Source organism: Coloeus monedula (genome assembly GCF_965178545.1).
Source record: "Coloeus monedula genome assembly, chromosome: 39".
Lineage (NCBI taxonomy): Eukaryota > Metazoa > Chordata > Aves > Passeriformes > Corvidae > Coloeus > Coloeus monedula.
The window spans coordinates 1,142,025-1,169,981 of record NC_138819.1 but is presented as its reverse complement, the minus strand read 5'-3'; the positions used below and the strand labels follow the sequence as shown (position 1 = coordinate 1,169,981).

General features: G+C 61.0%; 1 protein-coding gene across 1 annotated transcript; it reads left to right on the top strand.

The window, feature by feature from the left end:
- Positions 1-27,902, top strand: GRIPAP1 (GRIP1 associated protein 1). Its single transcript, XM_082300229.1, has 22 exons — positions 1-64; positions 593-659; positions 756-817; positions 1,202-1,228; positions 5,939-6,046; positions 7,452-7,617; positions 7,967-8,061; positions 8,373-8,408; positions 8,791-8,822; positions 9,386-9,433; positions 9,982-10,081; positions 11,883-11,954; positions 13,765-13,824; positions 13,931-13,975; positions 15,007-15,093; positions 20,047-20,103; positions 20,227-20,326; positions 24,282-24,391; positions 26,139-26,273; positions 26,363-26,456; positions 27,088-27,215; positions 27,479-27,902. Exons 1-22 carry the CDS (start codon positions 23-25, stop codon positions 27,548-27,550), a joined length of 1,743 nt encoding a protein of 580 aa, XP_082156355.1. The 5' UTR covers positions 1-22; the 3' UTR covers positions 27,551-27,902.
- Positions 27,903-27,957: the final 55 nt, after the last annotated feature.

Below are 27,957 nucleotides of genomic sequence, written 5' to 3'. Positions count from 1 at the left end.
GCGGGGGGTCCCGCGCGCCAAGATGGCGCAGGCCCTGTCGGCCGAGGAGTTCCAGAGGATGCAGGTGCGGCCCGGGGGTCCCGGGGGGCTCGGGGAGGGGGCTGGGGGGGCTCCAGGGGCTCTGGGGGACCTGAGAGGGGTCGTGGGAGGGTCATGGGGGATGATAAGGGGGACGGGGGGGGAGCTGTGGAGGAGTTCGGGGGCGCTTGGGGAGGACTTGGGGGGGTCCTGGGGGCGGCTCTGAGGGGTTGTGCTCGGGGGGCGTCTCTTGGGGATTCTGGGGGAGCTCGAGAAGGGCCTGGGAGCCCCGGAGGAGTCTCGGGGGAGGGTCCTGGGGGAGGTTCGGGGGGGGCTTGTGGGGGTCCCGGCAGCGTCGGGAGGGGTCTGGGGGTGTCCCGGGGGTCTGGGAGGGTCCGGGGGGCGGTCCCGGAGGAGCTGGGGCAGGGCTTCCTCAGGGCGGCTGGGAGATCCTGGGGGGGGTTGTAGGGAATTGGGGGGGGGTTTTGAGGAGCCTCGGGGAGGTTTGGGGGGGTCTCGAGGGGATCTCGGGGGTCTCTTTGCCCTCCTAAAGTCCCCCCCGACCCCCCCCCAGGCGCAGCTGCTGGAGCTGCGCACCGAGAACTATCGGCTGTCGGATGAGCTGCGCAAGAACGGCGCCGGTACGGCCGGGGGGGCTTGGGGGGTCCCGGGGGGGGGTCCCGAAGGGCCGGGGAGGGGTCTCAGCAGCCCCCCCCTCACGGTCGTGACCCCCCCAGAGCTGTCGGGGCTGCGGCAGCGGGTGCAGACGCTGGACAGGGACCTGGCCAAGGCCAACAAGGTGAGGGTGACCCCCCTACCCCCTCCCCCCAAAAAAAAACCCCCCCAAATCGCCCCTGTGACCCCCCTTGTGACTCCCCTTGTGACCCCCCTGTGACCCCCCCGTGACCCCCCCACAAAAACCCCAAATCCCCTTCATAACCCTCCTTGTGACCCCCCCAAAAAAACCCCAAATCCCCCTCATGACCCCCCCTGTGGCCCCCCCCCAAAAAAACCCCCAAATCCCCCTCATGACCCCCCTGTGACCCCCCCAAAAAAACCCCAAATCCCCCTCATGACCCCCCTGTGACCCCCCCAAAAAAACCCCAAATCCCCCTCATGACCCCCCTGAGACCCCCCCCGAGCCCCCCAAAACCTCTTTGTGACCCCTCCCCTTCTTTTCCAGGCCCTCAGTAAGAGCAAGAAGGCCCAGGTGGGTCCTGGGGGGGGCTCTTGGGGGTCTCTGGGGGTGCTGGGGGAGATTTTGGGGGTCCCTGTTGGTACTGGGAGCGTCCCCGGGTTCATTTTGGGGGATCCCTGGGGAAGTTTTGGGATCTTTTGGGGGTCTCTGGGTTGGCTCAGGGGTATTTGGGGGGGTTCAATCCCATTTTGGGGGGATTCTATCCCATTTTTGGAGTCTCTGGGTTCATTTTTGGGGAGTCTGAGCCGGTTTTTGGGGTCGAAATGCTGCTGGGGGAGACCTGGATGCTGCAGGGGGGTCCCGGGGGTGTTTTGGGGGTCTCTGGGTTGGTTCAGGCGTATTTTGGGGGGGTTCTATCCCATTTTGGGGGGGTTCTATCCCATTTTGGGGGGGTTCTATCTCGTTTTGGGGGGGTTCTATCTCGTTTTGGGGGGGTTCTATCTCGTTTTGGGGGGGTTCTATCCCATTTTGGGGTCTCTGGGTTCATTTTTGGGGGTCCCCAGGAGGTGGAGGCGCTGCTGGGGGAGACCCGGATGCTGTAGGGGGGCTCCCGGGGGTGTTTTGGGGGTCTCTGGGTTGGTTCAGGCGTATTTTGGGGGGATTCTATCCCCTTTTGGGGGGGTTCTATCCCATTTTGGGGGGGTTCTATCCCGTTTTGGGGTCTCTGGGTTCATTTTTGGGGGTTCCCATCCCATTTTTGGGGGTCCCCAGGAGGTGGAGGCGCTGTTGGGGGAGACCCGGATGCTGTAGGGGGGGTCCCGGGGGTGTTTTGGGGGTCTCTGGGTTGGTTCAGGCGTGTTTTGGGGGGGTTCTATCCCAATTTGGGGGGGTTCTATCTCGTTTTGGGGGGGTTCTATCCCATTTTGGGGTCTCTGGGTTCATTTTTGGGGGTTCCCATCCCATTTTTGGGGGTCCCCAGGAGGTGGAGGCGCTGCTGGGGGAGACCCGGATGCTGTAGGGGGGGTCCCGGGGGTGTTTTGGGGGTCTCTGGGTTGGTTCAGGGGTATTTGGGGGGGTTCAATCCCATTTTGGGGGGATTCTATCCCATTTTTGGAGTCTCTGGGTTCATTTTTGGGGAGTCTGAGCTGGTTTTTGGGGTCGAAATGCTGCTGGGGGAGACCCGGATGCTGCAGGGGGCTCCCGGGGGTGTTTTGGGGGTCTCTGGGTTGGTTCAGGCGTGTTTTGGGGGGGTTCTATCCCATTTTGGGGGGGTTCTATCCCATTTTGGGGTCTCTGGGTTCATTTTTGGGGAGTCTGAGCCGGTTTTTGGGGTCGAAATGCTGCTGGGGGAGACCCGGATGCTGCAGGGGGGTCCCTGGGGGTGTTTTGGGGGTGTCTGGGTTGGTTCAGGGGTGTTTTGGGGGGGGTTCTATCCCATTTTGGGGGGTTCTATCCCATTTTGGGGGGGTTCTATCTCGTTTTGGGGGGGTTCTATCTCGTTTTGGGGGGGTTCTATCCCATTTTGGGGGGATTCTATCCCCTTTTGGGGGGGTTCTATCCCATTTTGGGGGGATTCTATCCCATTTTGGGGGGGTTCTATCCCGTTTTGGGGGGGTTCTATCTCGTTTTGGGGGGGTTCTATCCCATTTTTGGAGTCTCTGGGTTCATTTTTGGGGAGTCTGAGCCGGTTTTTGGGGTCGAAATGCTGCTGGGGGAGACCCGGATGCTGCAGGGGGGTCCCTGGGGATGTTTTGGGGGTCTCTGGGTTGGTTCAGGGGTGTTTTGGGGGGGTTCTATCCCATTTTGGGGGGGTTCTATCCCATTTTGGGGTCTCTGGGTTCATTTTTGGGGGTTCCCAGGAGGTGGAGGCGCTGCTGGGGGAGACCCGGATGCTGTAGGGGGGGTCCCGGGGGTGTTTTGGGGGTCTCTGGGTTGGTTCAGGGGTGTTTTGGGGGGGTTCTATCCCATTTTGGGGGGATTCTATCTCGTTTTGGGGGGGTTCTATCCCATTTTGGGGGGGTTCTATCCCATTTTGGGGTCTCTGGGTTCATTTTTGGGGGTTCCCATCCCATTTTTGGGGGTCCCCAGGAGGTGGAGGTGCTGCTGGGGGAGACCCGGATGCTGCAGGGGGGTCCCGGGGGTGTTTTGGGGGTCTCTGGGTTGGTTCAGGCGTGTTTTGGGGGGGTTCTATCCCATTTTGGGGGGGTTCTATCCCATTTTGGGGTCTCTGGGTTCATTTTTGGGGAGTCTGAGCCGGTTTTTGGGGTCGAAATGCTGCTGGGGGAGACCCGGATGCTGCAGGGGGGTCCCTGGGGGTGTTTTGGGGGTGTCTGGGTTGGTTCAGGGGTGTTTTGGGGGGGGTTCTATCCCATTTTGGGGGGTTCTATCCCATTTTGGGGGGGTTCCCAGGAGGTGGAGGCGCTGCTGGGGGAGACCCGGATGCTGTAGGGGGGGTCCCGGGGGTGTTTTGGGGGTCTCTGGGTTGGTTCAGGCGTATTTTGGGGGATTCTATCCCCTTTTGGGGGGGATTCTATCCCCTTTTGGGGGGGGTTCTATCTTGTTTTGGGGGGGGTTCTATCCCATTTTGGGGGGGTTCTATCCCGTTTTGGGGTCTCTGGGTTCATTTTTGGGGGTTCCCATCCCATTTTTGGGGGTTCCCAGGAGGTGGAGGCGCTGCTGGGGGAGACCCGGATGCTGCAGGGGGGTCCCTGGGGGTGTTTTGGGGGTCTCTGGGTTGGTTCAGGGGTGTTTTGGGGGGGGTTCTATCCCATTTTGGGGGGGTTCTATCCCATTTTGGGGTCTCTGGGTTCATTTTTGGGGGTCCCCATCCCATTTTTGGGGGTCCCCAGGAGGTGGAGGTGCTGCTGGGGGAGACCCGGATGCTGCAGGGGGGTCCCGGGGGTGTTTTGGGGGTCTCTGGGTTGGTTCAGGCGTGTTTTGGGGGGGTTCTATCCCATTTTGGGGGGGTTCTATCCCATTTTGGGGTCTCTGGGTTCATTTTTGGGGAGTCTGAGCCGGTTTTTGGGGTCGAAATGCTGCTGGGGGAGACCCGGATGCTGCAGGGGGGTCCCTGGGGGTGTTTTGGGGGTGTCTGGGTTGGTTCAGGGGTGTTTTGGGGGGGGTTCTATCCCATTTTGGGGGGTTCTATCCCATTTTGGGGGGGTTCCCAGGAGGTGGAGGCGCTGCTGGGGGAGACCCGGATGCTGTAGGGGGGGTCCCGGGGGTGTTTTGGGGGTCTCTGGGTTGGTTCAGGCGTATTTTGGGGGATTCTATCCCCTTTTGGGGGGGATTCTATCCCCTTTTGGGGGGGGTTCTATCTTGTTTTGGGGGGGGTTCTATCCCATTTTGGGGGGGTTCTATCCCGTTTTGGGGTCTCTGGGTTCATTTTTGGGGGTTCCCATCCCATTTTTGGGGGTTCCCAGGAGGTGGAGGCGCTGCTGGGGGAGACCCGGATGCTGCAGGGGGGTCCCTGGGGGTGTTTTGGGGGTCTCTGGGTTGGTTCAGGGGTGTTTTGGGGGGGGTTCTATCCCATTTTGGGGGGGTTCTATCCCATTTTGGGGTCTCTGGGTTCATTTTTGGGGGTCCCCATCCCATTTTTGGGGGTCCCCAGGAGGTGGAGGCGCTGCTGGGGGAGACCCGGATGCTGTAGGGGGGGTCCCGGGGGTGTTTTGGGGGTCTCTGGGTTGGTTCAGGGGTGTTTTGGGGGGGTTCTATCCCATTTTGGGGGGGTTCTATCCCATTTTGGGGTCTCTGGGTTCATTTTTGGGGGTTCCCAGGAGGTGGAGGCGCTGCTGGGGGAGACCCGGATGCTGCAGGGGGGTCCCGGGGGTGTTTTGGGGGTCTCTGGGTTGGTTCAGGGGTGTTTTGGGGGGGTTCTATCCCATTTTGGGGGGGGTTCTATCCCATTTTGGGGGGGTTCTATCCCATTTTGGGGTCTCTGGGTTCATTTTTGGGGGTTCCCAGGAGGTGGAGGCGCTGCTGGGGGAGACCCAGATGCTGCAGGGGGGTCCCGGGGGTGTTTTGGGGGTCTCTGGGTTGGTTCAGGGGTGTTTTGGGGGGGTTCTATCTCGTTTTGGGGGGGTTCTATCTCGTTTTGGGGGGGTTCTATCCCGTTTCGGGGTCTCTGGGTTCATTTTTGGGGGTTCCCATCCCATTTTTGGGGGTTCCCAGGAGGTGGAGGCGCTGCTGGGGGAGACCCGGATGCTGTAGGGGGGGTCCCGGGGGTGTTTTGGGGGTCTCTGGGTTGGTTCAGGCGTATTTTGGGGGGGTTCTATCCCCTTTTGGGGGGGTTCTATCCCATTTTGGGGGGGTTCTATCCCATTTTGGGGTCTCTGGGTTCATTTTTGGGGAGTCTGAGCCGGTTTTTGGGGTCGAGATGCTGCTGGGGGAGACCCGGATGCTGCAGGGGGGTCCCTGGGGGTGTTTTGGGGGTGTCTGGGTTGGTTCAGGGGTGTTTTGGGGGGGGTTCTATCCCATTTTGGGGGGTTCTATCCCATTTTGGGGGGGTTCTATCTCGTTTTGGGGGGGTTCTAGCTCGTTTTGGGGGGGTTCTATCCCGTTTTGGGGTCTCTGGGTTCATTTTTGGGGGTTCCCATCCCATTTTTGGGGGTCCCCAGGAGGTGGAGGCGCTGCTGGGGGAGACCCGGATGCTGTAGGGGGGGTCCCGGGGGTGTTTTGGGGGTCTCTGGGTTGGTTCAGGGGTATTTTGGGGGGGTTCTATCCCATTTTGGGGGGGTTCTATCCCATTTTGGGGTCTCTGGGTTCATTTTTGGGGGTCCCCAGGAGGTGGAGGCGCTGCTGGGGGAGACCCGGATGCTGCAGGGGAAGCTGCAGAGCCAAGAGGACGATTTCCGGCTCCAGAACAGCACCTTGCTGCGGGAACTGGCCAAGGTGGGACCCCAAAATCCCCCCCAAACCCCCCCAAAATCCCCCCGTGCAACCCCCAACCCCCTCCAGTCCCCACAACCACCCTGAAGGGTCTCATTTTGGGGGGGCCCCAAGCCACTGGGAGCATCCCAGGGATACTTTGGGGGGGCTCTGGGGCTTCTCTGAGGTCATTTTTGGGGGGTCCTGGAGTCATTTTGGGGTTCTGCAGGGTCATTTTGGGGGTCCCTGGGATTATTTTTGGGGTCCTTTTGGGGGTCCTCGGTGTCACTTTTAGGGTCTGGAAGGGTCTCCCGAGGTCATTTTGGGGTCCCCAGAGGGTCCCGGGGTTATTTTGGGGTCCCATGGGAGGGTCCCAGGGGTGTTTTGGGGGTGGATTTTGGGGGTCCCTGACCCGAGGGAGGTGGGGGGGGGGGTCCCCAGGTGGTTTTGGGGGGGTCCCAGGAGTAATTTGGGGTTGATTTTGGGGGTCCCTGAGCCAGGGAGGTCCTAGGAGTGTTTTGGGGTTATTTTGGGGGGATCCCAGGGATATTTTGGCATTGATTTTGGGGGTCTCTGACCTGGGGAGGGGGGTCCCAGGGATATTTTGGGGTCGATTTCGGGGGTCTCTGATCTGGGGGGATCCCAGGTGGGTTTTTGGGGGTCCCAGGGATATTTTGGGGTCGATTTTGGGGGGTCTCTGACCTGAGGGGGGTCCCAGGTGTTTTTGGGGGGTCCCAGGGATATTTTGGGGTCGATTTTGGGGGGTCTCTGACCTGAGGGGGGTCCCAGGTGGGTTTTTGGGGGGTCCCAGGGATATTTTGGGGTCGATTTCGGGGGTCTCTGATCTGGGGGGATCCCAGGTGGGTTTTTGGGGGCTCCCAGGGATATTTTGGGGTCGATTTTGGGGGTCTCTGACCTGAGGGGGGTCCCAGGTGGGTTTTTGGGGGTCCCAGGGATATTTTGGGGTCGATTTCGGGGGTCTCTGATCTGGGGGGATCCCAGGTGGGTTTTTGGGGGCTCCCAGGGATATTTTGGGGTCGATTTTGGGGGTCTCTGACCTGAGGGGGGTCCCAGGTGGGTTTTTGGGGGTCCCAGGGATATTTTGGGGTCGATTTTGGGGGTCTCTGACCTGGGGGGGGTCCCAGGTGTTTTTGGGAGGTCCCAGGGATATTTTGGGGTCGATTTTGGGGGTCTCTGACCTGGGGGGGGTCCCAGGTGTTTTTGGGGGGTCCCAGGGATATTTTGGGGTCGATTTCGGGGGTCTCTGATCTGGGGGGATCCCAGGTGGGTTTTTGGGGGTCCCAGGGATATTTTGGGGTCGATTTTGGGGGGTCTCTGACCTGGGGGGGGATCCCAGGTGTTTTTGGGGGGTCCCAGGGATATTTTGGGGTCGATTTTGGGGGGTCTCTGACCTGGGGGGGGGTCCCAGCTCTGTGCCCAGATCGAGGGGCTCGAGGAGGAGAATCGGCGGCTGCAGGGGGGGGGTGCGGGGGGAGCCCCCCGAGACCCCCCTGGGGACCCCCCTGAGCCCCCCCCGAGCTCGGCCCAGCCCCCCCAGGATGGAGCCCAAGGGGATGGGGGGGCCCCCCCCGAAGGTGAGGGGGATTTTGGGGGGTCCCGGATGTTTGGGGGGGATCTGGGGGGGGCTCTGAGAATTTGGGGGGGCTCCTGGAGGGTTTTTGGGGGGTGGGGTGGGGGTGGATTTGAGAATTTGGGGGGATTTGGGGGTGAGTTTGGGGGGGTCCCTGGTGATTTGGGGGGGGTCAGGGAGGGGTCTCTGAGAATTTGGGGGGATTTTGGGGGGGGGTCCCTGTGGCTTTGGGGGGGAGGGGTTTGAGAGGGTCCCTGGGGGGAGGAATTTGGGGGGGATGTGGGGGAGGGGCGGTTTTGGGGTCCCCCCAGATGAATTTGGGGAGGGGGTCTCTGACACCCCTCCCCCAACAGCCCCCCCAGAGCCCCCCCAAAAACCACGGCCAGAGAAAGAGGAGGGGGGAGGGGGGGACGCCCCCCCCAGGGACCCCCCACCACCCCCTGCCCAGGTAGGGGGGATTTGGGGGGGATTTGGGGGGCTCTGGGAGGTTTTGGGGGGGTTTTGGGGGGGTTTAAAAGGGTCTGGGGGGAATTTTGGGAAGGGAATAAATTGGGGAGGGTCTTGGGGGGGGGGTTGGGGGGATTTTTTGGGGGGGATTTTGGGCTCCTTTTGGGGGTTTTGGGTGGGGGGGGGCTCTGAGGAGGAGATTTTGGGGGGAATTTGGGATTTAAAGGGATTGAGAATTGGGGGAGGATTTTGGGGAGGGGGGGAGGTGGAGTTTTTTTTTTGGGGGGGGGGTCTCACGGGGGTCTCTTGCAGGCAGAGGTGGCCCAGCTGCAGGAGGAGGTGGCCAAGGTGAGGGGGGGAGGGAGAATTGGGGGGGGGAGGGGGGGTTTGGGGTCTCCTGGGGAGGATTTGGGGCTTTTGGGGGGAGGGGGGCAGGAAATTTGGGGGTCCAGGGGAGATTTGGGGGGCTCCTTTTGGGATTTGGGGGCTCCTGAAGGGGAATTTGGGATCACCTGGGGGGGATTCGAGGACGATTCGGGTCCTGGGGGGAAGATTCGGGGGGGTTCCTTTTGAGATTTGGGGTCTCCAGGGGGGATTTGGGGGATCCCAAGGGGGGGATTTTGGGGGCTTCAAGGGGGGATTTGGGTCCTGGAGGGGAGGAATTGGGGGGCTCCTTTTGGGATTTGGGGGATCCAAGTGATGCCCCCACCCCAAATTTCCCCCCCCCCAGCTGACGGAGGAGCTGCGGGAACAGCGGGAAAGGTGAGAATTTCGGGAATGTTTTGGGGGGATTGGGGAGGGGGAGGTGCAGTTTCCATCATTTTTTTGCCAATTTTCCCCCATTATTTACTTTTATCCCTTATTTTTCCCCCTTTTTCCCCCTTTTCCCCCCGCTTTTTCCCCTTTTTCCCCTTTTTCCCCCATTTCCCCCCCTTTTCCCTCCATTCCCCCCCTTTCCCTCTCTTTTTCCCCCCTTTTCCCCCCTTTTCCCCCCTTTTCCCCCTTTTCCCCCCTTTTCCCCCCTTTTCCCCCTTTTCCCCCCTTTTCCCCCCCTTTTCCCCCATTTTCCCCCATTTTTCCCCATTTCCTCCCCTTTTCCCCCCTTTTTGCCCATTTCCCCCCATTTTTCCCTCATTTCCCCCCTTCCCTCCCTCCCCCCCCCCATTTTCCCCCCATTTTCCCCCATTTCCCCCTTTTTCCCCTTTTTCCCCCATTTTCCCCCATTTCCCCCTTTTTTCCCCTTTTCCCCCCATTTTCTCCCCATTTCCCACCTTTGCTTCCCCTTTTTCCCCCGTTTTTGCCCATTTTCCCCTGGTTTTTCCCAGTTTTCTCCGCCTGCAGGAGGAGAAGGAGACGCTGCTCCGGGAGAGCCGGTGGGGGGGGGGGTCTGGGGGATTTTTGGGGGGGTCTGGGGGATTTTGGGGGGGTCTGGGGGATTTTTGGGGGGGTCTGGGGGATTTTGGGGGGGTCTGGGGGATTTTTGGGGGGGTCTGGGGGATTTTTGGGGGGGTCTGGGGGATTTTGGGGGGGTCTGGGGGATTTTTGGGGTCCCACGCAGAGTTTTGGGGGGTCCCAGAGGGGATTTCGGGGGCCCAAGGGGGGAATTTGGGAGGATTTTGGCAGATCCTGGGGGACTTTTTTGGGGTCCTGGGGGGATTTTAGGGTCCTGACTGGATTTTGGGGGGGGGGTCCCTGACCCAGGGGGGGTCCCAGGTGGGTTTTTGGGGGGGTCCCAGGTGGGTTTTGGGGGTCCCAGGTGGGTTTTGGGGGGGTCCCAGGTGCATCTTGGGGGTCCCAGGTGGTTTTGGGGGGTCCCAGGTGGGTTTTGGGGGTCCCAGGTGGGTTTTGGGGGGGTCCCAGGTGCATTTTGGGGGTCCCAGGTGGGTTTTGGGGGGGTCCCATGGCCGTGCCCCCTCCCCAGGTCGGAGGCCGAGGGGCTCCGGGCCCGCTGGGACTCGGAGGCGCGGGAGCTGCGGGCGCGGGGCCGGCGGCTGCAGCAGGAGCTGGAGGCGGCCACGCAGGTCCGGGGACCCTATGGAACCCCACGGGGCCCTATGGAACCCCACGGGACCCTATAGAACCCCACGGGACCCTATGGAACCCCATAGAACCCCACAGACCCTATGGAACCCCACGGGGCCCTATAGAACCCTATAGAAGCCCACAGACCCTATGGAACCCCACGGGGCCCTATAGAACCCTATGGAACCCCACGGGACCCTATAGAACCCCACGGGGCCCTATGGAACCCTATGGAACCCCACGGGACCCTATGGAACCCCACGGGGCCCTATAGAACCCTATGGAACCCCATGGGACCCTATGGAACCCCACGGGGCCCTATAGAACCCCACAGACCCCATAGAACCCCACGGGACCCTATAGAACCCCACAGACCCCATAGAACCCCACGGGACCCTATAGAACCCTATAGAACCCCACGGGGCCTTATGGAACCCCACTGGATTCTATAGATCCCTATAGAACCCCACGGGGCCCTATAGAACCCCATCGGCACCCCACAGACTCTATGGAACCCCACGGGGCCCTATAGAACCCCATAGAACCCCACAGACCCTATGGAACCCCGCGGGACCCTATAGAACCCTATAGAACCTCACGGGACCCTATGGAACCCCACGGGGCCCTATAGAACCCCATAGAACCCCACAGACCCCATAGAACCCCACGGGGCCCTATAGAACCCCACGGGGCCCTATAGAACCCCATAGAACCCCACAGACCCTATGGAACCCCGCGGGACCCTATAGAACCCTATAGAACCCCATGGGACCCTATGGAACCCCATGGGGCCCTATAAAACCCTATAGAATCCCACAGACCCTATGGAACCCCACGGGGCCCTATAGAACCCCATAGAACCCCACAGACCCTATAGAACCCCACGGGGCCCTATAGGACCCCACGGGACCCTATAGAACCCCATAGGTACCCCACGGACCCTATAGAACCCCACGAGACCCTATAGGTCCCTATAGAACCCCATCGGCACCCCACAGACCCTATGGAACCCCACGGGGCCCTATAGAACCCCATAGAACCCCACGGGACCCTATGGGGCCCTATAGAACCCTATAGAACCCCACAGACCCTATGGAACCCCACGGGGCCCTATAGGACCCCACGGGACCCTATAGAACCCCATAGGTACCCCACGGACCCTATAGAACCCCACGAGACCCTATAGGTCCCTATAGAACCCCATCGGCACCCCACAGACCCTATGGAACCCCATGGGACCCTATAGTGCCCCATAGAGCTCCTATAGGGCCCCCCCACCCCCTATAGAGCCCCATAGGAACCCCCTACCCCCCATAGAGCCCCTATAGGGCCCCCTCACCCCCCATAATGCCCCATAGGAGCCCCCCACCCCCATAGAGCCCCTATAGGGCCCCATAGGGCCCCCTCACCCCCCATAATGCCCCATAGGAGCCCCCCACCCCCATAGAGCCCCTATAGGGTCCCATAGGGCCCCCCCAGCCCCCACAGAGCCCCTATAGGGCCACCTCACCCCCCATAGGGACCCCCCACCTCCCATAGAGCCCCTATAGGGCCCCCCCAGCCCCATAGAGCCCCTATAGTGCCCCATAGAGCCCCTATAGGGCCCCCCCACCCCCTATAGAGCCCCATAGGAACCCCCTACCCCCCATAGAGCCCCTATAGGGCCCCATAGGGACCCCCCCACCCCCCATAATGCCCCATAGGAGCCCCCCAGCCCCATAGAGCCCCTATAGGGCCCCCCCAGCCCCTATAGAGCTCCTATAGGGCCCCCCCAGCCCCCCCACGGTGTTTTTGGGGCAGGCCCAGGGGGGGCTGCGGGAGCTGAACGAGACCCAGGCCCGGGAGCTGCGGGACAGCCGGAGCCAGCTGCAGGTGGGGCGGGGGTCCCTGGGGGGGATTTGGGGGGATTTGGGGGGTCCCTGAGGGGTCTGGGGGGATTTGGGGGGTCCCTGAGGGGTCTGGGGGGATTTGGGGGGGGGTCCCTGAGGGGTCTGGGGGGATTTGGGGGGGTCCCCGAGGGGTCTGGGGGTGATTTTGGGGGTTCCCTGAGGGGTTTGAGGGGGTCCCTGAGGGGTCTGGGGGGGGATTTTGGGGGTCCCTGAGGGGTTTGAGGGGGTCCCTGAGGGGTCTGGGGGGGGATTTTGGGGGTTCCCAAGGGGTTTAGGGGGGGATTTGGGGGGGTCCCCGAGGGGTCTGGGGGGATTTGGGAGGGTCCCTGAGGGGGCTGGGGGGGTCTCTGAGGGGGCTGGGGGGGATTTGGGGTCTCCTCAGGGCTGTGGGGATTTGGGGGAGGGTCCCAGAGGGGTTTGGGGGGATTTGGGGGGGTTCCCGAGGGGTCTGGGGGTGATTTTGGGGGTCCCTGAGAGGTTTGGGGGGGTCCCCGAGGGGTCTGGGGGGATTTGGGGGGGGTCCCTGAGGGGGCTGGGGGGGGGTTTGTGGGGTCCCTGTAGGGGGCTGGGGGGGGGTTCTCGAGGGGTTTGGGGGGGTTTGGGAGGGTCCCAGAGGGGTTTGGGGGGTCCCTGAGGGGTTTGGGGGAATTTGGGGTCTCCTCAGGGCTGTGGGGATTTGGGGGAGGGTCCCAGAGGGGTTTGGGGGGATTTGGGGGGGTTCCCGAGGGGGCTGGAGGTGATTTTGGGGGTCCCTGAGGGGTTTGGGGGGGTCCCCGAGGGGTCTGGGGGGGATTTGGGGGGGTTCCCGAGGGGGCTGGGGGTGATTTTGGGGGTCCCCGAGGGGTTTGAGGGGGTCCCCGAGGGGTCTGGGGGGATTTGGGGGGGTCCCTGAGGGGTCTGGGGGGGTCCCCGAGGGGTCTGGGGGGATTTGGGGGGGGTCCCTGAGGGGTCTGGGGGGGTCCCTGAGGGGTCTGGGGGGGATTTGGGGTCTCCTCAGGGCTGTGGGGATTTGGGGGAGGGTCCCAGAGGGGTTTGGGGGGATTTGGGGGGGGGGTCCCAGAGGGGTTTGGGGGGATTTGGGGGGGTTCACGAGGGGTCTGGAGGGGATTTTGGGGGTCCCCGAGGGGTCTGGGGGGGATTTTGGGGGTTCCCGAGGGGTTTGAGGGGGTCCCCGAGGGGTCTGGGGGGATTTGGGGGGGTCCCTGAGGGGTCTGGGGGGGTCCCCGAGGGGTCTGGGGGATTTGGGGGGGGTCCCTGAGGGGTTTGAAGGGGTCCCCGAGGGATCTGGGGGTGATTTTGGGGGTCCCCGAGGGGTCTGGGGGTGATTTTGGGGGTTCCCGAGGGGTTTGAGGGGGTCCCTGAGGGGTCTGGGGGTCTTGGGGGGGGTCCTTGAGGGGTCTGGGGGGGTCCCCGAGGGGTCTGGGGGTGATTTTGGAGGTTCCCGAGGGGGCTGGGGGGGGATTTGGGGCCTCCTCGGGGGGGCATCGGGGGTGGTCGGAGGGGTGTGGAGGAGTCTGGGGGAGGGGGGGGGGAATTGGGGGAAGAATTGGGGGTCTTGGGGGGGTCTTGGGGGGGCTGAGGGGTTTGGGGGGTCCTGCTGGGGGGGGGGGGGGCGGGGATTTGGGGAAGTCTTGGGGGGATTTGGGGGTCTTGGGGGGGGTCCGGGAGGGGTTTGTGGGGTTTTGGGGTGGTGGTTGAGTGTCCTGGGGGGTTCCCAGGGGGGGTTTTTGGGGTCCCTGGGGAGGATTTGGGGGTCTCCTGCCCCCCCCCCAAAGGCCTTCGGTGCCCCCCAGGTGTGCTCAGGTGAGCGGGACGAGCTGCGCCAGCGCCTGCACGAGGCCGAGGCCGCCCAGGTGACCCCCAGGGACCCCCCCAGAGACCCCTCCCCACCTTTGGGGTCTGTCCCCACCCCCCGGCATTGGGGACCCCCCAAAAACTCCCCCCTGTGCCCCCCCCCAGGAGCGGCTGCGGGAGGAGCAGGAGGAGCAGCGGGGGCAGCTCGAGGTCAGCGGGGATTTGGGGGGGGGTTGGGGGATTTTTGGGAGGTTTTGGGGGGGATTTGGGGGATTTTGGGAGGTTTTAGGGGATTTGGGGGGGGGTTGGGGGATTTTGGGAGGTTTTAGGGGATTTGGGGGGGGATTTTGGGGGGGTTGGGGGATTTTGGGAGGTTTTAGGGGATTTTTGGGGGGGATTTGGGGGGATTTTGGGGGGGTTGGGGGATTTTGGGAGGTTTTGGGGGGGATTTGGGGGATTTTGGGAGGTTTTGGGGGATATTTTGGGGGGGGTTGGGGGATTTTGGGAGGTTTTGGGGGGGATTTGGGGGATTTTGGGAGGTTTTAGGGGATTTGGGGGGGGGTTGGGGGATTTTGGGAGGTTTTGGGGGATATTTTGGGGGGGATTTTGGGGGGGGTTGGGGGATTTTGGGAGGTTTTAGGGGATTTTTGGGGGGGATTTGGGGGATTTTGGGGGATTTTGGGAGATTTTGGGGGATGTTTGGGGGATTTTTGAGGGGGGTTTGGGGGATTTTGGGGGGGTTTGGGGGGGGATTTGGGAGATTTTGGGGGGATTTTGTGGGGGGATTTTTTGGGGGGGATTTTTAGGGGATTTTGGGAGGTTTTGGGGGGATTTTGGGAGGTTTTAGGGGGATTGTTGAGGGGGGTTTGGGGGATTTTGGGGGATGTTTGGGGGATTTTGGGAGATTTTGGGGGGGATTTTGGGAGGTTTTGGGGGATTTTTGAGGGGAGGTTTGGGGATTTTGGGGGGGATTTTTGCAGGATTTTGGGAGGTTTTGGGGGATTTTGGGGGTGGGATTTGGGGAATTTTTGGGGGGGATTTTTTGGGGGGGATTTTTAGGGGATTTTGGGAGGTTTTGGGGGGATTTTGGGAGGTTTTAGGGAGGGGATATCACAATTCCTATCCCCATCGGTGTCGCCTGGGCCGAGGGGACCTTGGGGTGGTGCCGGGACCCCTCAAATGTCCCCAAACGCCCAAAAATGGCCCCGAGTGTCCCCAAGGGTCCCCTGTGCCCCCCCCAGGCGGAGCTGGGGCGGCTGCGGGCGGCGCTGGGGGAGGAGCAGCGGCTGCGGGAGCTGCACGAGGCCGAGGGACGCGCCCTGAGACAGGTGGGAGCCCAAACCCGCCCCAAACGGCCCCAAAACTGCCCCAAACGGCCCCAAACTGCCCCAAACTGCCCCAAACTGCCCCAAACTGCCCCAAACTGCCCCAAAACCGCCCCAAACTGCCCCAAACTGCCCCAAAACCGCCCCAAACTGCCCCAAACGGCCCCGAAACGGCTCCAAACTGCCCCAAACTGCCCCAAACGGCCCCAAAACTGCCCCAAACGGCCCCAAACTGCCCCAAAACCGCCCCAAACTGCCCCAAACTGCCCCAAAACCGCCCCAAACTGCCCCAAACGGCCCCGAAACGGCTCCAAACTGCCCCAAACTGCCCCAAACGGCCCCAAAACTGCCCCAAACGGCCCCAAACTGCCCCAAAACGGCCCCAAACTGCCCCAAAACCGCCCCAAACTGCCCCAAACGGCCCCAAAACGGCCCCAAACTGCCCCAAAACCGCCCCAAACTGCCCCAAACGGCCCCAAAACTGCCCCAAACGGCCCCAAAACTGCCCCAAAACTGCCCCAAACTGCCCCAAACTGCCCCAAACTGCCCCCAAACTGCCCCCAAACTGCCCCCAAACTGCCCCAAACTGCCCCAAACCTGCCCCAAACTGCCCCAAACTGCCCCAAAACGGCCCTAAACTGCCCCAAACGGCCCCAAAACGGCCCCAAAACGGCCCCAAACGGCCCCAAACTGCCCCAAAACCGCCCTAAACTGCCCCAAACGGCCCCAAAACTGCCCCAAACGGCCCCAAAACGGCCCCAAACTGCCCCAAAACTGCCCCAAACGGCCCCAAACTGCCCCAAACTGCCCTAAACTGCCCTAAACTGCCCCAAACCACCCCAAAACTGCCCCAAACGGCCCCAAACTGCCCTAAACTGCCCCAAAACGGCCCCAAACGGCCCCAAACTGCCCCAAAACGGCCCCAAACCGCCCCAAACTGCCCCAAACTGCCCCAAAACCGCCCCAAACTGCCCTAAACTGCCCCAAACGGCCCCAAAACGGCCCCAAACTGCCCCAAAACCGCCCCAAACTGCCCCAAACGGCCCCAAAACTGCCCCAAACGGCCCCAAACCTGCCCCAAACCTGCCCCAAACCTGCCCCAAACCTGCCCCAAACCACCCCAAATCACCCCAAAACGGCCCCAAACCGCCCCAAAACGGCCCCAAACCGCCCCAAAACGGCCCCAAAACGGCCCTAAACTGCCCCAGAGGGCCCGAAACTGCCCCAAACTGCCCCCAAACTGCCCCAAACCTGCCGCAAAACTGCCCCAAACTGCCCCAAACTGCCCCAAAACCGCCCCAAACTGCCCCAAACTGCCCTAAACTGCCCCAAACTGCCCCAAACCTGCCCCAAACTGCCCCAAAACACCCCAAATCACCCCAAAACGGCCCCAAACCGCCCCAAAACTGCCCCAAAACGGCCCTAAACTGCCCCAGAGGGCCCGAAACTGCCCCAGTCTGCCCCAAACTGCCCCCAAACTGCCCCAAACTGCCCCAAACTGCCCCAAACGGCCCCAAAACCGCCCCAAACTGCCCCAAACGGCCCCGAAACGGCTCCAAACTGCCCCAAACTGCCCCAAAACCGCCCCAAACTGCCCCAAAACCGCCCCAAACTGCCCCAAAACCGCCCCAAAACTGCCCCAAACTGCCCCAAAACTGCCCCAAACTGCCCTAAACTGCCCCAAAACTGCCCCAAACTGCCCCAAACTGCCCCAAAACGGCCCTAAACTGCCCCAAACGGCCCCAAAACGGCCCCAAAACGGCCCCAAACGGCCCCAAACTGCCCCAAAACCGCCCTAAACTGCCCCAAACGGCCCCAAAACTGCCCCAAACGGCCCCAAAACGGCCCCAAACTGCCCCAAAACTGCCCCAAAACAGCCCCAAACTGCCCCAAACTGCCCCAAAACTGCCCCAAACGGCCCCAAAACTGCCCCAAACGGCCCCAAACTGCCCCAAACTGCCCCAAACGGCCCCAAACGGCCCCAAACTGCCCCAAACTGCCCTAAACTGCCCTAAACTGCCCTAAACTGCCCCAAACCACCCCAAAACTGCCCCAAACGGCCCCAAAACCGCCCCAAAACCGCCCCAAACTGCCCCAAACTGCCCCAAACTGCCCCAAAACAGCCCCAAAACAGCCCCAGACTGCCCCAAACTGCCCCAAACTGCCCCAAACGGCCCCAAAACGGCCCCAAACTGCCCCAGACTGCCCCAAACTGCCCCAGACTGCCCCAAAACTGCCCCCAAACTGCCCCAAAACGGCCCCAGACAGCCCCAAACCACCCCAAAACTGCCCCAAACGGCCCCAAAACTGCCCCAAACTGCCCCAAACCAGCCCAAACTGCTCCAAAACACCCCAAACCTGCCCCAAGCTGCCCCAAAACTGCCCCAAACGGCCCCAAACTGCCCCAAAACCGCCCCAAACTGCCCCAAACCTGCCCCAAACCTGCCCCAAACTGCCCCGAAACACCCCAAATCACCCCAAAACGGCCCCAAACCACCCCAAAACTGCCCCAAAACGGCCCTAAACTGCCCCAGAGGGCCCGAAACTGCCCCAGTCTGCCCCAAACTGCCCCCAAACTGCCCCAAACTGCCCCCAAACTGCCCCAAAACGGCCCCAGACAGCCCCAAACTGCCCCAAACTGCCCCAGACTGCCCCAAAATGGCCCCAAACTGCCCCAAACCACCCCAAAACTGCCCCAAAACACCCCAAACCTGCCCCAAACCACCCCAAAACTGCCCCAAACCACCCCAAACTGCCCCAAAACACCCCAAACCTGCCCAAACCAGCCCCAAAACTGCCCCAAACCACCCCAAAATTGCCCCAAAACTGCCCCAAACCGCCCCAAAATATCCCAAAATCCCCCAAGACCCCCCAAAATCCCCTAAACCCCCCCCAGGAGCTGAAGGACCCCCCCCAAATCCCCCTCAGGACCCCTCAAACCACCCTAAAATCCCCAAAAATCCCCTAAAACCCCCCCCAAAATCCCCCCAGGAGCTGAAGGATGCCCCCAAATCCCCCTCAGGACCCCCGAAGACCCCCCAAAATCCCCTAAAAACTCCCCCAAATCCCCCTCAGGACCCCCCAAGACCCCCCAAAATCCCCTAAAACTCCCCCAAATCCCCCTCAGGACCCTCCAAGACCCCCCAAAACCCCCTAAAAACTCCCCCAAATCCCCCTCAGGACCCTCCAAGACCCCCCAAAACCCCCTAAAAACTCCCCCAAATCCCCCTCAGGACCCCCCAAAACCCCCCAAAATCCCCTAAACCCCCCCAAAATCCCCTAAAACCCCCCCCCAAAATCCCCCCAGGAGCTGAAGGATGCCCCCAAATCCCCCTCAGGACCCCCCAAGACCCCCCCAAATCCCCCAAGACCCCCCCAAAATCCCCTAAGGACTCCCCCAAATCCCCCTCAGGACCCTCCAAGACCCCCCAAAACCCCCTAAAAACTCCCCCAAATCCCCCTCAGGACCCCCCAAAACCCCCCAAAATCCCCTAAACCCCCCCAAAATCCCCTAAACCCCCCCCCCAAAATCCCCCCAGTAGCTGAAGGATGCCCCCAAATCCCCCTCAGGACCCCCGAAGACCCCCCAAAATCCCCTAAAAACTCCCCCAAATCCCCCTCAGGACTGCTCAAACCACCCCAAAATCCCCTAAAATCCCCCAAAATCCCCTAAAACCCCCCCCAAAATCCCCCCAGTAGCTGAAGGATGCCCCCAAATCCCCCTCAGGACCCCCCAAGACCCCCCAAAATCCCCTAAAACTCCCCCAAATCCCCCTCAGGACCCTCCAAGACCCCCCAAAATCCCCTAAAACTCCCCCAAATCCCCCTCAGGACCCTCCAAGACCCCCCAAAATCCCCTAAAACTCCCCCAAATCCCCCTCAGGACCCTCCAAGACCCCCAAAACCCCCTAAAAACTCCCCCAAATCCCCCTCAGGACCCCTCAAACCACCCCAAAATCCCCTAAAATCCCCCAAAATCCCCTAAACCCCCCCCCAAACCCCCCCCAGGAGCTGAAGGACCCCCCCCAAATCCCCCTCAGGACCCTCCAAGAGCCCCCCAAATCCCCCAAGACCCCCCCAAAATCCCCTAAGGACTCCCCCAAATCCCCCTCAGGACCCTCCAAGACCCCCCAAAATCCCCTAAAAACTCCCCCAAATCCCCCTCAGGACCCCCCAAAACCCCCCAAAATCCCCTAACCCCCCCCCCAACCCCCCCCAGGAGCTGAAGGACCCCCCCCAAATCCCCCTCAGGACCCCTCAAACCACCCCGAAATCCCCTAAAATCCCCCAAAATCCCCTAAACCCCCCCCCAAAATCCCCCCAGGAGCTGAAGGATGCCCCCAAATCCCCCTCAGGACCCCCGAAGACCCCCCAAAATCCCCTAAGGACTCCCCCAAATCCCCCAGGATCCCCCAAAATCCCCTAAAAACTCCCCCAAATCCCCCTCAGGACCCCCCAAAACCCCCCAAAATCCCCTAAACCCCCCCCAAATCCCCCTCAGGACCCCCCAAAACCCCCCAAAATCCCCTAAACCCCCCCAAATCCCCCTCAGGACCCCCCAAAACCCCCCAAAATCCCCTAAAGCCCCCCAAATCCCCCTCAGGACCCCTCAAACCACCCCAAAATCTCCTAAAATCCCCCAAAATCCCCTAAACCCCCCCCCAACCCCCCCCAGGAGCTGAAGGACCCCCCCCAAATCCCCCTCAGGACCCTCCAAAACCCCCCAAAATCCCCTAAACCCCCCCAAAATCCCCTAAACCCCCCCCCAAACCCCCCCAGGAGCTGAAGGACCCCCCCCAAATCCCCCTCAGGACCCTCCAAGAGCCCCCCAAATCCCCCAAAACCCCCCAAAATCCCCTAAAAACTCCCCCAAATCCCCCTCAGGACCCCCCAAAACCCCCCAAAATCCCCTAAACCCCCCCTAAACCCCCTAAACCCCCCCCCAAACCCCCCCAGGAGCTGAAGGACGTGCAGGACGGGCAGCGCATCCTGGAGAAGAAAGGCAGCGCCGCCGTGAGCGACCCCGGGGGGGCTTTGGGGACGCTCTGAGGATTTTGAGGACCCCCTCCCCAAAATTTTGGGGGGTCCCCAGAGCCCCCCACCCCCCAAAATCCTCCTCCTTTCCCCCCTCCCCAGCTGAAGGACCTGCGGAGGCAGCTGCAGCTGGAGCGGCGCCGGGGGGAGCGGCTGCAGGAGCGGCTGCAGGAGCTGCTGGTGCCCAGCAGGGCCCGCTCGGGTCAGGGGGGGCCCCAAAATTAATGGGGGGGGGTCTCAAAATTAATGGGGGGGGTCCTCAAAATTAATGGAGGGGTCGCAAAATTAATGGGGGGGTCCCAAAATTAATGGGGGGAGTCCCAAAATTAATGGAGGGGTCGCAAAATTAATGGGGGTGTCCCAAAATTAATGGGGAGGGTCCTCAAAATTAATGGAGGGGTCCCAAAATTAATGGGGAGGGTCCCAAAATTAATGGGGGGGTCCCAAAGTTAATGGGGGGAGTCCCAAAATTAATGGGGGGGTCCCAAAGTTAATGGGGAGGGTCCTCAAAATTAATGGAGGGGTCCCAAAATTAACGGGGGGGGTCCCAAAATTAATGGTGGGGTCCCAAAGTTAATGGGGGGAGTCCCAAAATTAATGGGGGGGTCCCAAAGTTAATGGGGAGGGTCCTCAAAATTAATGGAGGGGTCCCAAAATTAACGGGGGGGGTCCCAAAATTAATGGTGGGGTCCCAAAATTAATGGGGGAGTCCCAAAATTAATGGTGGGGTCCCAAAGTTAATGGGGGGAGTCCCAAAATTAATGGGGGGAGTCCCAAAATTAATGGGGGGCGTCCCAAAATTAATGGGGAGGGTCCTCAAAATTAATGGGGGGGTCCCAAAATTAATGGGGAGGGTCCTCAAAATTAATGGGGGGGTCCCAAAATTAATGGGGGGAGTCCCAAAATTAATGGTGGGGTCCCAAAGTTAATGGGGGGAGTCCCAAAATTAATGGGGGGGGGGGGTCCCAAAATTAATGGGGAGGGTCCCAAAATTAATGGAGGGGTCGCAAAATTAATGGGGGTGTCCCAAAATTAATGGGGAGGGTCCTCAAAATTAATGGGGGGGTCCTCAAAATTAATGGGGGTGTCCCAAAATTAATGGGGGTGTCCCAAAATTAATGGGGAGGGTCCTCAAAATTAATGGGGGGGTCCCAAAATTAATGGGGAGGGTCCTCAAAATTAATGGGGGGAGTCCCAAAATTAATGGGGGGGTCCCAAAGTTAATGGGGAGGGTCCTCAAAATTAATGGGGGGGTCCCAAAATTAATGGGGAGGGTCCCAAAATTAATGGAGGGGTCCCAAAATTAATGGGGGGGTCCCAAAATTAATGGGGAGGGTCCCAAAATTAATGGAGGGGTCCCAAAATTAACGGGGGGGGTCCCAAAATTAATGGTGGGGTCCCAAAGTTAATGGGGGGAGTCCCAAAATTAATGGGGGGGTCCTAAAATTAATGGGGAGAGTCCTCAAAATTAATGGAGAGGTCCCAAAATTAATGGGGAGAGTCCTCAAAATTAATGGGGGGGGGGGGTCCCAAAATTAATGGGGAGGGTCCCAAAATTAATGGGGGGAGTCCCAAAATTAATGGGGGGGGTCCCAAAATTAATGGGGAGGGTCCTCAAAATTAATGGAGGGGTCCCAAAATTAATGGGGGGAGTCCCAAAATTAATGGGGAGGGTCCTCAAAATTAATGGGGGGGGGGGTCCCAAAATTAATGGGGGGGTCCCAAAGTTAATGGGGGGAGTCCCAAAATTAATGGGGAGAGTCCTCAAAATTAATGGGGGGGGGGTCCCAAAATTAATGGGGAGGGTCCCAAAATTAATGGAGGGGTCGCAAAATTAATGGGGGGAGTCCCAAAGTTAATGGGGGGAGTCCCAAAATTAATGGGGAGGGTCCTCAAAATTAATGGGGGGGTCCTAAAATTAACGGGGGGGGTCCCAAAATTAATGGTGGGGTCCCAAAATTAACGGGGGTGGTCCCAAAATTAATGGGGGGGTCCCAAAGTTAATGGGGAGGGTCCTCAAAATTAATGGGGGGGTCCTCAAAATTAATGGGGGGGTCCCAAAATTAATGGGGGTGTCCCAAAATTAATGGGGGAGGGTCCTCAAAATTAATGGGGGGGGGAGGGGGTGCTGAAAGTTGAGGGGGTGCTCGGTTGGGTTTGGGGTGTTTGAGGATTGGGGGGATTTTGGGGCTCCCTTGGGTGGATTTTGGGGGTCCCTGAGGGGATTTTGAGGTCCCTGAGGGGATTTTGGGGTCCCTGACAGGATTTTGGGGGTCCCCAGGTGGATTTTGGGGCTGCCCGGGAGGATTTTGGGGTCCCTGACAGGATTTTGGGAGCCTTGATGGCATTTTGGGGTCCCTGACGGGATTTTGGGGCTGCCCGGGAGGATTTTGAGGTCCCTGAGGGGATTTTGGGGTCCCTGAGGGGATTTTGGGGCTCCCTTGGGTGGATTTTGGGGTCCCTGAGGGAATTTTGGGGTCCCCGATGGGATTTTGGGGCTGCCTGGGAGGATTTTGGGGTCCCTGAGGGGATTTTGGGGCTCCCTTGGGTGGATTTTGGGGTCCTTGAGGGAATTTTGGGGCTCCCTTGGGTGGATTTTGGGGTCCTTGAGGGAATTTTGGGGTCCCCGATGGGATTTTGGACCTGCCTGGGAGGATTTTGGGACTCTCTTGGGGGGATTTTGGGCTCCCTGACGGGATTTTGAGGTCCCTGACGGGATTTTGGGGCTGCCCGGGAGGATTTTGGCATCCCTGAGGGGATTTTGGGGTCCCTTGGGTGGATTTTGGGGTCCCTTGGGTGGATTTTGAGGTCCCTGATGGCATTTTTGGGACTCCCTGAGGGGATTTTGGGCTCCCTTGGGTGGATTTTGGGGTCCCTTGGGTGGATTTTGAGGTCCCTGATGGCATTTTGGGACTCCCTGAGGGGATTTTGGGACTCCCTTGGGTGGAATTTTGGGCTCCCTTGGGTGGATTTTGGGACTCCCTGAGGGCATTTTGGGACTCCCTTGGGTGGATTTTGGGCTCCCTGATGGCATTTTGGGACTCCCTTGGGTGGATTTTGGGGTCCCTGAGGGCATTTTAGGACTCCCTGAGGGGATTTTGGGCTCCCTTGGGTGGATTTTGGGCTCCCTGATGGCATTTTGGGCTCCCTTGCGTGGATTTTGAGCTCCCTGATGGCATTTTGGGGCTCCCTTGGGTGGATTTTGGGCTCCCTGAGGGCATTTTGGGACTCCCTGAGGGCATTTTGGGACTCCCTTGGGTGGATTTTGGGCTCCCTGATGGCATTTTGGGGCTCCCTTGGGTGGAATTTTGGGCTCCCTGATGGCATTTTGGGACTCCCTGAGGGGATTTTGGGCTCCCTTGGGTGGATTTTGGGCTCCCTGATGGCATTTTGGGCTCCCTTGGGTGGATTTTGGGCTCCCTGATGGCATTTTGGGGCTCCCTTGGGTGGATTTTGGGCTCCCTGAGGGCATTTTGGGACTCCCTGAGGGCATTTTGGGGCTCCCTTGGGTGGATTTTGGGCTCCCTGAGGGCATTTTGGGACTCCCTGAGGGCATTTTGGGGCTCCCTTGGGTGGAATTTTGGGCTCCCTGATGGCATTTTGTGACTCCCTGAGGGCATTTTGGGACTCCCTTGGGTGGATTTTGGGGTCCCTGAGGGGATTTTGGGGCTCCCTTGGGTGGATTTTGGGCTCCATGAGGGCATTTTGGGACTCCCTGAGGGGATTTTGGGCTCCCTGAGGGCATTTTGGGACTCCCTGAGGGGATTTTGGGCTCCCTTGGGTGGATTTTGGGGTCCCTGATGGCATTTTGGGGCTCCCTTGGGTGGAATTTTGGGCTCCCTGATGGCATTTTAGGACTCCCTGAGGGGATTTTGGGGTCCCTTGGGTGGATTTTGGGGTCCCTGAGGGCATTTTAGGACTCTCTGAGGGGATTTTGGGCTCCCTTGGGTGGATTTTGGGGTCCCTGAGGGCATTTTGGGACTCCCTGAGGGCATTTTGGGACTCCGTTGGGTGGATTTTGGGGTCCCTGATGGCATTTTGGGGCTCCCTTGGGTGGATTTTGGGGTCCCTGATGGAATTTTGGGCTCCCTGAGGGCATTTTGGGCTCCCTTGGGTGGATTTTGGGCTCCCTGATGGGATTTTGGGCTCCCTTGCAGGGCTGGAGGAGCTGGGGCTGGATGGGGGCTCGCCGGGGCGGGGCCCGGGCGGGGACAGCAGCTCCGTGTCCTCGCTGGGCCGCGACGGCTCCGCCCCCGGCAGCACCAAGGTGGGCGTGGCCTCGACAAAGGGGCGGGGCTTGGGTGGGTGGGGCAATGTGGGGTGTGTGGTGGGCGTGGCTTAATGGGGTGTGGTCGGGGTTAAATGGGTGGGGCTTTGTGGGCGTGACTTAATGGGGTGTGGTGGTTGGGGTTAAATGGGTGGGGCTTTGTGGGCGTGGCTTAACGGGGTGTGGTCATGGTTAAATGGGTGGGGCTTTGTGGGGTGTGGTCAGGGCTAAATGGGTGGGGCTTTTGTGGGCGTGGCTTAACGGGGTGTGGTGGTCAGGGTTAAATGGGTGTGGCTTTGTGGGCGTGGCTTAATGGGGTGTGGTCGGGGTTAAATGGGTGTGGCTTTGTGGGCGTGGCTTAATGGGGTGTGGTGTCGGGGTTAAATGGGCGTGGCTTTGTGGGCGTGGCTTAACGGGGTGTGGTCATGGTTAAATGGGTGGGGCTTTGTGGGCGTGGCTTAACGGGGTGTGGGGGGGCTAAATGGGTGTGGTGTGGGCGTGGCTTAACGGGGTGTGGTCATGGTTAAATGGGTGTGGCTTTGTGGGCGTGGCTTAATGGGGTGTGGTCAGGGTAAATGGGTGTGGCATTGTGGGCGTGGCTTAATGGGGTGTGGTCGTGGTTAAATGGGTGTGGCTTTGTGGGCATGGCTTTTATGGGCGTGGCTTAATGGGGTGTGGTCGGGGTTAGATGGGTGTAGCATTGTGGGCGTGGCTTAACGGGGTGTGGTCATGGTTAAATGGGTGTGGCGTGGGCGTGGCTTAATGGGGTGTGGTGGTCGGGGTTAAATGGGTGTGGGTTTGTGGGCGTGGCTTAATGGGGTGTGGTCATGGTTAAATGGGTGGGGCTTTGTGGGCGTGGCTTAATGGGGTGTGGCGGTCGGGTTAGATGGGTGCGGGTTTGTGGGCGTGGCTTAATGGGGTGTGGTCAGGGCTAAATGGGTGTGGCTTTGTGGGCGTGGCTTAACGGGGTGTGGTGGTCGGGGTTAAATGGGTGTGGTTTTGTGGGCGTGGCTTAACGGGGTGTGGTCATGGTTAAATGGGTGTGGCTTTGTGGGCGTGGCTCAATGGGGTGTGGTCAGGGTTAAATGGGTGTGGCTTTGTGGGCGTGGCCTAAGAGGGTGTGGCCCTGCAGTTGTGATGTAAAGAGGGCGTGGTTTAATCAGGGCGTGGTTTTGTTAGGGCATGAATAATTTGGGGGCGTGGCTTGGTGGGGGTGTGGCTTGGTGGGTTTTAATTAAGGGCGTGGGCTGAGGGGTGTGGCCTTGGTGTGTAAACCCCTTGTGGGCGTGGCTTAGAGGGTGTGGCTTACTTGGGGCATGATTAATTACAGCGTGCCTTTGTTTAGCCATAATTAGGGGTGTGCTTTTGGGGTGTGGCTTAATTGCCGTATGATTAATTATGGTGTGGCTTTTTCCAGCCATAACTAATTAGCAGTGAGCCTTTGGGGTGTGGCTTAATTGGGGCATGATTAATTATGGTGTGGCTTACTTCAGCTATAATTAAATAGGGGTGTGGCTTTGGGGTGTGGCTTAATTGGGGCATGATTAATTATGGTGTGGCTTTCTCCAGCCATAATTAATTAGAGGCATGGCCTCCTTGGGGCACAGCTGGGGGTGTGGCTCGTTGTGGGCGTGGCCTGCTGGCCCCTCCCCCTTATGAATTAACCCCCTGGAGGGGGTGGAGCTTTGGTGGGCGTGGCCTGGGGCTCTGACCACGCCCCTTTCTCCCCTCCCCACCCCTCCCCCAGTCGGGCTCGGGCAGCCCCGGGGGCGGCAGCGCCGGGGGGGTCCCGGCCGGGGGGGGCCTGTCCCCGGCTGAGGTGGCCGAGCTGTTCCAGCGGCTGGCCCAGAGCCAGCAGGAGCGCTGGCTGCTGGAGGAGAAGGTACTGGGAGCACTGGGAGGGACTGGGAGGGGTGGGGCGGGTGCCAGGGCGGGGCTCACCTGGCACCTCCCCACCCCCACCCCGCCCAGGTGAGGCACCTGGAGGTGTCGAGCGCGTCCATGGCCGAGGACCTGTGCAGGAAGAGCGCCATCATCCAGAGCTTCGTGCGCGACAGCCGCACCGGTGAGGGCACCGCGGGCACCGCGGGCACCCCTGCCAGCCCACACCTCCCTGCCCTCACCTGTGCCTCACCTGTGCCCCCACCTGTGCCCTCACCTGTGCCCTCACATGTGCCCTCACCTGTGCCCCCACCTGTGCCCCCACGTGTGCCCTCACCTGTGCCCTCACCTGTGCCCTCACCTGTGCCCTCACATGTGCCCCCACCTGTGCCTCACCTGTGCCCCCACCTGTGCCCTCACCTGTGCCTCACCTGTGCCCCCACCTGTGCCCCCACCTGTGCCCTCACCTGTGCCCTCACCTGTGCCCCCACCTGTGCCCTCACCTGTGCCTCCACCTGTGCCCTCACCTGTGCCCCCACCTGTGCCCTCACCTGTGCCCCCACCTGTGCCCCCACCTGTGCCCCCACCTGTGCCCTCACCTGTCCCTCACCTGTCCCAGCCGTCTGCCCCTTCAGCCAGTGTCCCACCTGTCCCCACACACTTAGGTCGCCTCTCACCTGTCCGCCTGTGTCCCCTCTCACCGTGTCCCCTGTGCCCCTGTCCCCTCTCACCTGTCCCCTCTCACCTGTGCCCTCTCACCTGTGCCCGTGTCCCCTCTCCCCTGTCCCCTCTCACCTGTGCCCGTGTCCCCCCAGAGGCGGCGGCTCCCGCGGGGCCCCCGCGGCGCGGGACGGGCCCACCCGAGGAGGGGCTGCGGGAGATGAACAAGAAGCTGCAGAACCTCCTGGAGGAGCAGCTGACCAAGAACCTGCACCTGGCTCAGGTGAGGGGGCGGGGCCGGCCCGGGGCGCGGCGCTGTAAAGGGGCGTGGCTAAATGCGGGGGCGTGGCTTGTGATGGGTGTGGCGTAGGGGGCGTGGCTCAAGAATTGGGGCGTGGTTTGCTGGGTGACGTCACTGACCTTTTATGGTGTGTGGGAGGGCCTTAAGGTGTGGGCGTGGCCAGGACGAGGGTGTGGCCGCTCGGAGGGCGTGGCTTCGGGCAGGAGGCGTGGCTGCTGCCCCCCCTCATTGCCCCCCTTTCCCAGGACCTGGAGTCGCTGTCCCAGGAGCTGGCGCAGCTCAGGAAGGAACAAGCGGCCCCCCCGGGACCTCCCTGAGGGGAGGGGCCTCTCCTCGTGGGCGGGGCCTCGCCCCTGCAGGCTCCGCCCCCCGGCCGGGCCGCTGCTGCGGGGGGGTCGTTGCTCCTTTAACAACGGGGTGGGCCCCACCGGCATTGCCCTTTGAAGGAGGAACGCTTCCCTGCGTGGCGTTGCCCCTTTAAGGCGGCCCCCCGGAGGGCGCTGCCCCTTTAAGACGGGACGCACCCGCTTTGGTCGTTGCCCCTTTAAGACCGGGGACGGTCCCCGCCTTGGCGTTTCCCCTTTCAGGAGGACGTGGTCCCCACTCTGGCGTTGCCCGTTTAAGGGGGTCCCGCATGCGCCCCCCTCCCCCCTCAATAAACCCGATGTGAAGCGCTGCCTGTGACGTCATTTCGCTGCGCCGCGAGGGACGCTATGACGTCACT

What these genes read in the sequence shown, in the direction of transcription:
- GRIPAP1 (XM_082300229.1), top strand. Translation starts at nt 23, where the DNA reads ATGGCGCAGGCCCTGTCGGCCGAGGAGTTCCAGAGGATGCAG. An exon ending in AGGAGTTCCAGAGGATGCAG is followed by an intron (nt 65 to 592) that starts GTGCGGCCCGGG and finishes ACCCCCCCCCAG; the next exon opens with GCGCAGCTGCTGGAGCTGCG. An exon ending in GTAAGAGCAAGAAGGCCCAG is followed by an intron (nt 1,229 to 5,938) that starts GTGGGTCCTGGG and finishes GGGGGTCCCCAG; the next exon opens with GAGGTGGAGGCGCTGCTGGG.